This window comes from Panulirus ornatus, chromosome 57, assembly GCF_036320965.1.
Source record: "Panulirus ornatus isolate Po-2019 chromosome 57, ASM3632096v1, whole genome shotgun sequence".
Classification (NCBI taxonomy): domain Eukaryota; kingdom Metazoa; phylum Arthropoda; class Malacostraca; order Decapoda; family Palinuridae; genus Panulirus; species Panulirus ornatus.
The window spans coordinates 2,351,301-2,365,806 of NC_092280.1; the positions used below are offsets into that span (position 1 = coordinate 2,351,301).

General features: G+C 39.3%; 1 protein-coding gene across 1 annotated transcript in view; it reads left to right on the plus strand.

Moving 5' to 3' along the window:
* Positions 1–14,506, plus strand: part of LOC139766101 (nephrin-like) — a 218,965-nt gene that overhangs the window by 153,938 nt on the left and 50,521 nt on the right. Inside the window, 2 exon segments of the mRNA XM_071694261.1 lie at positions 8,641–8,820; positions 11,446–11,598. Of these exon segments, the coding sequence (XP_071550362.1) occupies positions 8,641–8,820; positions 11,446–11,598 (333 nt within the window).

Here is a 14,506-nt window from a genome sequence, read left to right on the forward strand (position 1 = left end):
TATATCTCTAAGTCTTGACGCGTCTGTTCTCAATACTGACCCCAGCCCTTTGACCTCAAATATGGAGATAGCCAATTTCTCTTCTCATTCACCACTACTTCAAAAATAAATTGTACTCCTCGCGAATACCTATGAACATTTGAGTTTTCTCAAAGCTCAAAAGATGTGAGAGCCATGTCTTATGGGCTTAATTTTCCAAAAAGGTGAGACAGAAATTTCTTGTCGTAAGGGAGACGCCATTCAGTGCACAAAAGATGGAAGAGGGTTGGAAACTTCTGAAGCAAACTTCCTCAGTGGAAAGTCTCTGGGAAGTATTTCATGGACGTGAGAGGCTTCCAAGGGGGTGAGGTACAGGAGAGTAAGATCCGACCCTCCGATAGAGCAAGATGTCTGCCAAGTCTTCCTCGCGAACTCTGATCCCAGGATTACAATGGGGATAGAAAACGGTCCGCCGGTTGGCTAATGACTTAGGGTTTTAGGCCTACAAGGCTACCAAGGGGTCATTAAGGTCGTCGGTGTCAAGGTCTAACCACCAGTTGAGGAATCTTAATCACTTTCTTCAGATTGTGATGTTTGTGATGCAGGACCATCGACTGTATGAGTATAGATCAAAATATATATATATATATATATATATATATATATATATATATATATATATATATATATATATATATATATATATATATATATATTCTTTAGCTTTAGTATATCACATATAATGAAAATATGTGGTGAAACTATATGTAGTGGGAGTATGTATGTATGGCTGTTGAATAGATCGGAACATTTGAAGAAGATGTTCAAGATCTTCACTTGACACTGACGGTCTTAACAACCCTGACAATCGTTGGATCTAAAGCGTAAATGATAAAATCGATTAATCATCTAACCAGTCAACCAACCAGTCAACCAGCCAACCACCCACCCAACCAACCAACCAGCCAACCAACCAGTCAGCCAGCCAACTACCCAACCAACCAACCAACCAACCAACCACCCACCCAACTAACCAACCACCCACCCACCCAACCAACCAACCAACCAACCAACCACCCACCCAACTAACCAACCACCCACCCACCCAACCAACCAACCAACCACCCACCCACCCAACCAACCAACAAACCACCCACCCAACCAACCAACCAACCACCCACCCAGCCAAGCAACCAACCAACCATCCAGCCAACCACCCAACCAACCAACCAACCAACCAACTAACCAACTAACCAAACTGAAAACTCTTCCGCTTCTAGACAGACAGAAGCAAAATTTTATATATACAAACCTCTTTTACGTTGGGCAAGAAGTGATTCTGTGATCGTATGACCCAAAGCACACTTTGACTAATGCAGGACCATCGACAGTATGAGTATAGATCAAAATATTGAGAAAAAACATACAGAATGAATATTTTCGTAGAATGAGGCTCATGAGGGGATGAAAATGAGGAGTGAGGTTGATGAATGAGTTATCAATGAACAAAGAGTGTGATGAATGGGTCGACACTGAACAGTGAAGTTGAAGAAATGATTGAGATTGCACAGTGAGGTAGATAAGATTACACAGTGAGGTAGATAAGATTGCACAGTGTGGTAGATAAGATTACACAGTGAGGTAGATAAGATTGCACAGTGTGGTAGATAAGATTACACAGTGAGGTAGATAAGATTGCACAGTGTGGTAGATAAGATTGCACAGTGTGGTAGATAAGATTGCACAGTGTGGTAGATAAGATTGCACAGTAAGGTAGATAAGATTGCACAGTGAGGTAGATAAGATTACACAGTGTGGTAGATAAGATTGCACAGTGTGGTAGATAAGATTGCACAGTGTGGTAGATAAGATTGCACAGTGAGGTAGATAAGATTGCACAGTGTGGTAGATAAGATTGCACAGTAAGGTAGATAAGATTGCACAGTGAGGTAGATAAGATTACACAGTGTGGTAGATAAGATTGCACAGTGTGGTAGATAAGATTGCACAGTGTGGTAGATAAGATTGCACAGTGAGGTAGATAAGATTGCACAGTGTGGTAGATAAGATTGCACAGTGTGGTAGATAAGATTGCACAGTGTGGTAGATAAGATTGCACAGTGTGGTAGATAAGATTACACAGTGAGGTAGATAAGATTGCACAGTGTGGTAGATAAGATTACACAGTGAGGTAGATAAGATTGCACAGTGTGGTAGATAAGATTGCACAGTGTGGTAGATAAGATTGCACAGTGTGGTAGATAAGATTGCACAGTGTGGTAGATAAGATTGCACAGTGTGGTAGATAAGATTGCACAGTGTGGTAGATAAGATTGCACAGTGTGGTAGATAAGATTGCACAGTGTGGTAGATAAGATTGCACAGTGTGGTAGATAAGATTGCACAGTGTGGTAGATAAGATTGCACAGTGTGGTAGATAAGATTACACAGTGTGGTAGATAATATTGCACAGTGTGGTAGATAAGATTACACAGTGTGGTAGATAAGATTACACAGTGTGGTAGATAAGATTACACAGTGAGGTAGATAAGATTGCACAGTGTGGTAGATAAGATTACACAGTGTGGTAGATAAGATTACACAGTGAGGTAGATAAGATTGCACAGTGAGGTAGATAAGATTGCACAGTGTGGTAGATAAGATTACACAGTGTGGTAGATAAGATTGCACAGTGAGGTAGATAGAGACGTTGATGTAGGGGGTCTAAATGGAGCCATGAAATTGATGAGAGAGTTGAAGTATGATTGATGAAGGCCTTGAAATTGATCATTGAGATTAATGAAGGAGTTATCCTGGGCACCAAATGTTGATGACGTTGTTGGAACCGAACACAAAAAAAAAGTTGATAAAGACAATTGAAATTGAACAATGCGGACGAAAAGAGATGAGATGGATTGATGCGAGCGACGCTTGAGTTGAAATTAACCAACAAAGTTGACGGAGGAGTTGGAATGGATTGATGGAAGTGTTAGTTTGGGTCATCTGTTCCAGCGGTGTTAAACAGTTTGTGACTTTGCATATAAATGCTCTATAATGACAGACACTTGAGACTAACGACAAGACAGTCGTTAATGAGATATACAATTCAAAGTCGGGTTCCAGAATATCAAAAGCAGTTTAATTAAAGGGAAATTAAACTAGAACTCGCTAATTGCTTATCACTTGAAGGAAATTAAGCCATCATTTTTCTTTTCTCGTTTTCAAAAATTCCCTCCATTATCTAAAACTGGCCCTTCTCATTTAGAGGCCATAATCAAAATTCTTGAAACCTTTGACAGTGCCAACGACCCGTTCTCTCTCTCTCTCTCTCTCTCTCTCTCTCTCTCTCTCTCTCTCTGGGGCATATTAGTTCCATCTTTCTTCCCCAAACTATCTAGAACATCTTGTTTTAATTAGCCTAAGACTCACAAGAACGAGGAAACGCCGGCCCTCACCAGCACTCAAAATTGGTGAAGTTTTGAGCTGGTAAGTCTCATGCTGTCCCATAACATCTGTGGGGGAATAATGGGGGGGGGAGACACCCCTCCCTCCAACCCACACCCCATCCGCTGCAGCCCATGGCTCTGGCCTCCTCCTACCACCACAACCACACTACCACCATCATACTACCACCACAACCACACTTCCCCCACAACCACACTACCACCATCAAACTACCACCACAACCACACTTCCCCCACAACCACACTACCCCCACAACTACACTACCCCCACAACCACACTACCCCCACAACCACACTCCCACCACAACCACACTACCACCACAACCACACTCCCACCACAACCACACTACCACCACAACCACACTACCACCAGAACTACACTACCCCCACAACCACACTACCCCCACAACCACACTACCACCACAACCACACTCCCACCACAACCACACTACCCCCACAACTACACTACCCCCACAACCACACTACCCCCACAACCACACTACCACCACAACCACACTACCCCCACAACCACAACCAGTCACCTGCTACTGGGGGAAGTCTGCCCCGGGGTCGAGGAGAGATATGTGTGGTCAGGCATCAGATGTGTGACTATCCTCCGCTTGTCCTCTCTTTCCCAGCACCATCTCCTCTTCCTCTCCCACATACTTTAACTGTCTTCTTTCCCACTCTTTCTCTTTTAACCTACTCTCCTCCCATTTTCTTTACAAATTCTCCTCTCACGTTCTTTACCGATGCTTTTTCTATTTTCTTTACCTACCCTTTTCCCATTTTCTTTACCTGCCCTCTTCCCATTTTCTTTACCTGTCCTCTTCCCATCCGTCCATTGCACCTGCTCTGGTCCAACATGTATTTTTCTTTACGTCCTCGACGCCCATTTCTCTCTATTTCCGTTCTCTTTCTTCTTCCTTTGCTCTCTCTCTCTCTCTCTCTCTCTCTCTCTCTCTCTCTCTCTCTCTCTCTCTCTCTCTCTCTCTCTCTGATGCGGTACATAGCTTCGGGTTAAACACTACAAGATATTAATCACACCAATATTGTCGTAGTGAATGAGTGTAGCATGTTTGTAGCCTTTATAGTACGGTCCCTATAGCTTCTATCTTAGCTTTGGTTAGTCTATAGCTGTTGTCTTAGCTTTGGTGTCACAATAACCTCTATTATAGCCTTGATGTTCCTATAGCCTCTGTCTTCGCTATGGTTCTTCTATAGCATCTGTCTTAGCTTTGGTGTCGCTGTAGATTCTATTATAGCCTTGATGTTTCTATAGCCTTTATCTTAGCTTTGCTTTTCTATAGCTTCTGTCTTAGCTTTGGTATCACTCTAGCTTCTACTATAGCCTTGATGTTTCTATAGCCTTTGTCTTAGCTATGGTTTTTCTATAGCTTCTGTCTTAGCTTTGGTGTCACTCTAGCTTATATCATAGCTTGATGTTCCTATAGTCTCTATCTTAGCTTAGGTGTTTCGAAGCAACTAACTTAGCTTTGCTGCTCCTATATCCCGCTCTTACAGCTTTGATGTTCCTATAACACCTATACTGACGCTGGTGTTATATAATGAACCTTAGAAACCAATTTGTTACATCTCAAATTTAATCAATAAAGACACGATTTTTAAATGTTATTAATTTCTGATCAGCATCACTTGTAAATTTACCTACGTAAATTTCTCTTAAGATTGATCACTGGATTGTAGATTCTTCTTGAATTTGCTTTTATTAATTTCCAAACGACAGAGAAACGGCCAAAGTTCATTGTGTGTCTAGCTGGGACTGTTGCAATACACATATTTTTCCCCAAGAGCCAAAACATGCCGGTGTTGCAGAATTTTACCAGCTAACAACACTACAGTAGACGAATCTTCCCAGCGACCGTCACTGCAGTCGCTGAGTTTTCCCAGGGCGACCACACAACACACAATATGCAGACTTTTCCCAGCGAACAAATCTGTAGCTGCAGAATTTTCCCGGCGACCAACAACACTGCAGTTGTAGAGTTATCTCCCAGCGACCAACGCTGTAGTAACAGAATTTCCCCAGCGACCAACAACACTACAGTTGTGGAATACGAGCGTTAATAACACGAATCACAAATTATGTCCGGGTTTTTTCCCGGGCCGGCCAAACTTAAGGAGAGCAATAACTCAGTGAGAATTTGATTAATGGTCCAGTTTACTCTGGGAAATGAGAAATAGTGGCATATAAAGCTGGAAACTATGAATGAGTGAGGGGCATGAACATCTAATTGCTTGTTACGGGCTATTCTCTACTTATATATGACACCCTGAAGTTTATCGCGCTTCCTTAACCCTCCTCTCCTGTCTTTGAAAACCCTTTATAAATCACAACAGATGAAAGGCAACAGAATTTTAAGAAATAAATGAATTATTTCTGCTTTTCTTTTTCGTCATATTTTTTGGGGCCACAGAGAATGTATTCTTTCCACAATGCATGTTGGGGCAAGAAAAAAAACGCTCAGATATAGCTAGATATACAGAGTTTTTCTCTCATTTTTTTACGTACACTCATTTTTTCCCCCCCTCCTGTCTCTTCTCTCTTCATTTCGTGCCCACCACGAACCCTTGTTCAACTTCCTAGGTACGAAAAAATGGGGGTAAGGATTATGTGCGTTTTTAAAAATGCTGTGAGTTCTATATCCGATTATTCATTATCTTCTTTGCGTTCCATTCATCTCTCTCTCTCTCTCTCTCTCTCTCTCTCTCTCTCTCTCTCTCTCTATCTATCTATCTATCTATCCTTTTGGTTCTTGTGTTCTGGAGCGACTTATGTCAAACGAACGTTCTCATACACCCCCCTCCTCCCCCCTCCACCGAAAATCTGGGGTAAAGAGAGAGAGAGAGAGAGAGAGAGAGAGAGAGAGAGAGAGAGAGAGAGAGAGAGAGAGAGAGAATCTAAAAAAAAAACTGAGGAAGTTTTAAAGTCCACACACCTTTGTGTTTCATAGGAGGGTGTGCATCAGTGGAGACGAGACAAAGAACTGAGGGGATACAGCCTACACTGGCCAGAGCACGAGGAGCAGGAGGGAAAAAAATATATATGTTATCCAACCGATATTTTGGTTGGTTTGTACAGGGGATTTATATATTGCCTGATCCACCTTTATCCATGAGGCAATTTGCGAATTGCTCTGTGTATATGTATATATATATATATATATATATATATATATATATATATATATATATATATATTAGAGAGAGAGAGAGAGAGAGAGAGAGAGAGAGAGAGAGAGAGAGAGAGAGAGAGAGAGAGAGAGAGAGAGAGAGAGTGCGTAAATTGTGTGTCAAAAAATACGTCGACAGATGGTCAAAGCAAAAAGATCTACACTCATTTCCACCCAGTGTTTATAACTGATGGTTGTAGTAAGGGTTGTTTGACTCATTCGGGTTTCCATCTCACAGTTAACCCCCCCCCTTTTTCTCCCTCCCTCCCACATTTTCTGGGGTGGTTGTTAGACACTGTTCCATGGTCTAACTACCATGCAGCTTGTTAAGGATCTTGTGTGTTGAAAACGAATGTTGACTGTGTGAGAAATGACTCATTATGACTGGGTTGTGAGTTATGAGTTCGCCTTGTATGTAGAAGTCAACATGGTCGTGGTAAGTGTTGAAGCCAAGTGTCGGTAGGATTACGTGTTGATGGCTGAACCCTTCTTTGTAGAAGTCAAAGTGTGGATCCTCATGTGATGAGGCTTGCTTTTGACTTCAGAATGAGGAGTTATGGAACTTATCTATGTGATTGATTCAAGCTTTATGTTATGAGAACATCTGTATGTGAATCCTATATATTCATCATGTGATGAATCTAAATATTCACCTTTAGTAATGAATTATGTTCAAGGTTTGTGATGAATACCATTGGCTTTAAGAAGATTAGCCCCAATCAAGGTCAGTGATTAGGGACTACCTGCTGATGTTTTAGGATTAGCAAAAAGACTAACCCTTTTGTGGATTAGGTGAAATCCTCCCTTATTCCCTGATGGTAATTATGCCAATCATCAATGCTAATTACTGATCCTATGTGAACTAATTCTTATAGTTCAATGTAAGTCATGATATTTCCTACCTCTTTTTTATATACTGTCGATATGTACTTCACAAACCAATGGTAATTTACTCTTATATGATTCTCAATGGTGCTTAGGAAATGAAAGTAATCCAAAGATAATTTATCTTCGATGCAAGTAATTTTCAAGGTGATTCAACTTCCATTAAGTAATCCAAAGGCAATCCAACTTCCATCAACTCCCACGCAAGTATTCCAAAGGTACATCATCTTCATTGTAAGTAATCCAAAGGTAATCTATCCTCAGTAAAGTAATTACTCAACGAAGGATTGTTTTTTGATATAAAACTTTTATTCAATTCATTGCCAGCCTACAAGTGGTAATTAACTGTCCATGTAACTTGCTCAAACCATAATCTCTTTTCTAGTGTTCATTTTAGACACACAGAATAAAGGATTTATCTCATAATAATTATTCATAGTATTTATTCATGTGAGTCAGAAGAGATATTACAGTAAAGGTATATATATATATATATATATATATATATATATATATATATATATATATATATATATATATATATATATATATATATATATATATAAGGCATAGTCACAATAAAGATATTACATCTATTTTTGATAGTATAATTTTAAGAATGTTTGATTATCTGTTCTAAAACATCTACTGTGGCAGGTGTCTCCAGCTGCCACAGTATCTCCCACCACCTGCCCCATCTACGCCAGATATACCAGCTGCCACAGTAACCCAACCATCTGCACCACATATGCCAGCTACTACAGTGCCTCCCATTTGCCACACACCCACCAGCTGTATCCAGCTGTACCTATCCTACCAGCTGCACCAGCTGCCCCTCGCCACCACCTGTCTCTAGCTGCATCAACCCCACCATCTGCACCAGATTTCACATTCCTTCTCTACCATCTTCCCCATCACCACCAGCTGCACCAACCTCACCAGCTGTGTCCAGCTGCCCCAATCTCACCAGCTGTACCAGCTGCCACAGTACCCACCCATACCATCTTCCCCATCACCCCCAGTTACCCCACTCCCCACCAGCTGTGTCCAGCTGCCCCCACCCCACCATCTGCATCAGCAGGTGGTGTCATCAGTAACGACAGGTGGTTGTGCCTCAGGGTTCGAGCGCGGGGTGCCAGGTTATCCTCGCTACGCGTACTCAGGTGACCCAGCTTTGGGCCAGCACCATCTGCTCATCAGCTCCGTCACCATCACTGAGGACGGCGAGTACCAGTGTCAAGTGGGCCCCACCGACACCAACCCCCCCATCTGGGCCGCTGCCAACGTCACTGTCCTGGGTGAGTGGGGCCAGGGAGACCAGCAGTGCCAGGGAGACCAGCAGTGCCAGGGAGAGTACCAGTGCTAGGCAGAGGGCCAGGGAGAGTACCAGTGCTAGGCAGAGGGCCAGGGAGAGTACCAGTGCTAGGAAGAGCAGCAGTGCCAGGGAGAGTACTAGTGCTAGGGAGAGTACCAGTGCTAGGAAGAGTGCCGGATAGAAGGTAAGGGAGAGTACAGGTGCTAGGGAGAGAGCCAGGGAGAGTAACAGTGCCTAGGGAAAGGAAGAGTTTCATGAACAAGGAAAAAACAGCAGAGCCAGGGAGAGTGATAGGGAAAGAGCCAGTGTTAGGGAGAGCGCCAAGTGAGAGCGCCTAGTAAGTGCAGGGGAGAGTGAGAGCGCCAAGTGAGAGCGCCTAGTGAGTGCACGGGAGAGTGGGAGCGCCAATTACCGTGTTGGCACTAGTAATTGATCCATCATTCTAAGCACAATTTGTCTAGTCATTAATCAGAAATATATCAAAAATCAAGATTGGTGATCTAAGATCAAACTTTGCTATATAATGATAGTTTTTTATTGCTTTATCATTCAAACTTTACAAGACAATAAAGATTTTTATTGCTTTATCATTCAAACTTTACTATATAATAATAAAGTTTTTTATTGCTTTATCATTCAAACTTTACTATATGATAACATAGTTTTTTTATTGCTTTATCATTCTATTAATAAAACCTTATATCTAGTAGGTGGAAGCCAATTGATCACAAATACATTGATCGCTTATACATTGACCACAAATACATTGATCACTTATACATTGATCACAAAACCTTTCTCATCTTCAAATTAGAAAATTATTCAGAAGAACAGTCGTTTTAAATGAGGAAAAAACTATTATTTATGAATCAGTGCTTAGAAATGTAAAAGAAATCCTACGTAATATGTCCAAACATGTTAAATAACTTACTATGTTCAAAAATGTTCGAATAACTTACGTACTATGTTCAAAAATGTTGAAATAACTTACGTACTGTGTTCAGAAATGTTGAAATGACTTACGTACTATGTTCAAAAATGTTGAAATAACTTATGTACTATGTTCAAAAATGTTGAAATAACTTACGTACTATGTTAAAAAATGTTAAAATAACTTACGTACTATGTTCAAAAATGTTAAAATAACTTACGTGCTATGTTCAAAAATGTTAGAATATCTTACGTACTATATTCAGAAATGTTAGAATAATTTACCTAACATGTTCAAAAATGTTAAGTAATTTACGTGACATATTCAGCCATGTTAAATTACTTGCGCAATTAAAATTCTTCCATAAATGAGAAAATGCATTCACAGATGTCTTTGATAAGTGGATGTGAGAGAAAAGTCAAATCAAGAATGTCGAAATTAAAAAAGCGAATATTTCTCCCCCAAAAAATGTAGATTAATGAAACTCTTTGGGACAATTCGATAATCTGAAATACTAAATTCACTTGGAATTAATCAAAGCATTATTTTTTTTCTTTCTTGTAAATACCTGACTCTTTGCTACACTTTTTAATGTTTTTGTTTGGTTATAGAATGCCCAAAGTTAATCTAATATACTTAAGAAATAATGATATTATTCATCATAATCATTACCATCATTATTGTGTTATTATTACTATCATTATTATTATCTTATTATTAGTATTGTTATTATTATTATTATTATTATTATTATTATTATTATTATGATTATCATTATTATCATTAGTAGCAGTAGTAGTAGTAGTAGTAGTAGTAATATGATTATTATTATCACTATACTTATCATATCATTATGATTACCATTATCATTATCATCATTGTTATCATCACATGAACATATAAGTAAATAAAAACAAAAACACAAAATCTACCCATTAAAAGTGGGTTACCGCAGACCATATTGATCCTTCACAACAATTCCATCAAAATAAAAGCAATTGACAATTTTAACAAATCAAATTGCTTGATATTTACATAAAGAAATTTACTCTGTGATAGAAATCCAGATTCTGAAATACAATTAAAAAGGAAAAAATATTGACATCAGCGGTATCCGAAATTTTAAAGAATTTCGACAACTCAAGTATATATATATATATATATATATATATATATATATATATATATATATATATATATATATATATACATATGTATATATATATGTATATATATATATATATATATATATATATATATATATATATATATATATATATATATATATATATATGTATATATATATATATATATATATATATATATATATATATATATATATATATATATATATATATCTGTAAATGATTTATTGTATAAAATGATTCATTTTTCTGATCTGTGTCATAACGGAGCAGCTGTAGTGAGACATATAATCCAATCACTTATATATTACTTACACTTCAGTAACGTTACTGATAATAGATTTATGGATATGATTCTGGTACGTTACGATGCATATTTCATGCAAGGTCGTGTTTCTTGAATACATTCAATGTAGATTACTGTAGATAGTAATAAAGGAATACATTCAATGTAGATTACTGTAGATAGTGATAAAGGAAAACTGTCTGATAACTGAACTGATGATATTTTCTTCTTCTTGTACCACAACAGTGGCGCCAACAAGCATTGCCATAGTTGGTTGGGAGGACGGAGCTGTGGTGGAGGTCATGTCTGGAGCTTCGTTATCGCTGGAATGCCTCGTGACAGATGCCAGGCCGGTTGCCACTGTCATATGGCATAAGGCTGGCGTCCTTGTGGACAAGGGTGAGTTAGGAGTTTGGAAGGGCCTTAGTCTTGTTCTTTCCAGACATAGCTGAGCCTTTGGTGTGGTCTTCCAGGCGTGATTCAAGCCTTTGGAAGGTGGGGTTCGGAAGGGCCTTAGTCTGGTAGTTCCAGACATAGCTGAGCCCTTGGTATGGTCTTCCAGGAGGAACTCAAGCCTTTGGAAGGTCGGTATAATAGTAGTCCAAAAATAGATGAAGCCTTTGGAGAGGCGTAGGTGTGGCGCTCCTGGTCCACTTGAAGTCTTTAACAGGACATTGATGTCGTGTTCCAGGAATAGATGAAGCCATTGCAACGATGTAAACTTAAATATCACAGGAGAGAGAGAGGGAGTCTTTAAGCACAGAGAGGTGTATGTACCTAGACGGTACGTGATGGTTCGAGGTACAAGGTACATAAAAGTACCAGGTGGTACAAGGTAAAGCTTTACTAGTTCCAGGTGGTTCATGAATGGTACCTGCAGGTACCCTCGGTACAGTGGTGCAAAACGGTACTGATGTATACTTAAAGACTGAGGTACGGAGACAGCAGGTTCCTGGTTTCAGGTAAATGACACATGTGTGTGCCTAGCTCTCATGACACATGTATGTGCCTAGCTCTCATGACACATGTATGTGCCTAGCTCTCATGACACATGTATGTGCCTAGCTCTCATGACACATGTATGTGCCTAGCTCTCATGACACATGTATGTGCGTAGCTCTCATGACACATGTATGTGCCTAGCTCTCATGACACATGTATGTGCCTAGCTCTCATGACACATGTATGTGCCTAGCTCTCATGACACATGTATGTGCCTAGCTCTCATGACACATGTATGTGCCTAGCTCTCATGACACATGTATGTGCCTAGCTCTCATGACACATGTATGTGCCTAGCTCTCATGACACATGTATGTGCCTAGCTCTCATGACACATGTATGTGCCTAGCTCTCATGACACATGTATGTTCCTAGCTCTCATGGAACATGTATGTGCCTAGCTCTCATGACACATGTATGTGCCTAGCTCTCATGACACATGCACGTGCCTAGCTCTCATGACATATTTAGGTACACAGGGTGTGGCGATAACACATGGAGGTACACAGAGTGTACATACACGTGTCTTGATATGAAGCTAAGCCCTAGGAGGATTAACACGTAGGTATATGGAATTTGATGATACATAAATCAAAATGTATTATCTTTGACAAGAAGGCTGACTGGATACAGACACAGCCTTCACATAGGACGAGATAAGTACTGACACATAGACGAATGTATCCTTTAGTTGGATTAAGGTAAGTAAGATACGTCTAAATGATATATATATATATATATATATATATATATATATATATATATATATATATATATATATATATATATATGTGTGTGTGTGTGTGTGTGTGTGTGTGTGTGTGTGTGTGTGTGCTGATTGTGTGGTGTACAATCCCTACTTCTTCAGCGAGACTTGATTGAACGAGGAAAAGAAGATAACGAAATTAAAGAATATTGTATAAAAGCAATAAATGATACTATCATAAATGGAGAGAAATGAAGATTAATGACGGGGAACGTGAAGAGAAATTTGTTATCAAAGAAACAATGGTCACAAGTTTTAATTAATATGTGAAAAAATAAAGATAAGAAAAGATAAGTAATTAATTTCAAGATTAACCCTAGGAAGATTAACACTGGAATGAAATGATATCATGGAAAACTGGAATGTAAAAAATTAAGAAGTAATTAAAGGCTTCTAAATAAGTTTCAGGATAAAATAAATATCCACCATTTTTTTTGCATCTAAGGAGACAAGTAGGAGACGAAAACTTAACCCTCGGCCAACTTTCCAAATTATATGGAAAACGAAGAATAAGATGATCCCAGAGGTGTGGAGGACTGGAGTCTGTGGTGAGGGAGGAGTGGGCAGGGAATACATGTGATGAGGATTAGGGAAGGAAAAGTTAGATGAATGAATGAATAATGCAAATTAGAATAAGATGTTTGAAGAGAAAATATGAAAGAATTGAATTTGGAAATATATGTATATATATCATACAAACCTCCAACAACCAGGATGTGTAAGTGTGTGTGTGTGTGTGTGTGTGTGTCTGTATGTGTCTTCATGGATGACATATGTCTGGTTTCCTTTGATAAAGACTTTAGAACCTAAGGCCTCATAGAATGAAGCTACAAAAAGATCTACACTTGCTTAGAAATGTGTATGAATGTATATAGATACTGAGATCGCAAGAACGGCACAGAGAAACGACAAAAACGTAATAACTAAATAAATATGCTAATCAATTCCCAGGTGCCGGGTTAGATTAATCACTCGTTGGATTAACGACAAGTCATGAGAGGGAATGACTAGTTTGTGTGATCATAGGAACAAAACAAGAGCTAGACTCAGTGTGGTACAAAACACAAGAGCTAGACTCAGTGTGGTACAAAACACAAGAGCTAGACTCAGTGTGGTACAAGATGTCTGCATCAGAGGTAGTGGGAATGAGAGCACGTAATGTGTTACTATTCCTGGTGGACATTTTTCATGGTTAAAGGGAAAATGGGAAGAGGGGCCTCAGGGACAGAGGTATTGGCATGCTGGAAGAAAATGGCGTGTAGTTCTAATGAGAACTTAACCCATCAGTTCCCGACATTGGCAAATGGAGGAGTTTGAGAACTTGGAAGATAATGGATGATAAGTTGCAATGAATGGATGATAGACTAAGCTTGATAACTTGCTGGAAATTGATGATAGACTAAGCTTGATAACTTGCTGGAAATTGATGATAGACTAAGCTTGATAACTTGCTGGAAATTGATGAGAGACTAAGCTTGATAACTTGCATGGAATTGATGATAGGCTAAGCTTGATAACTTGCTGGAAATTGATGGTAGA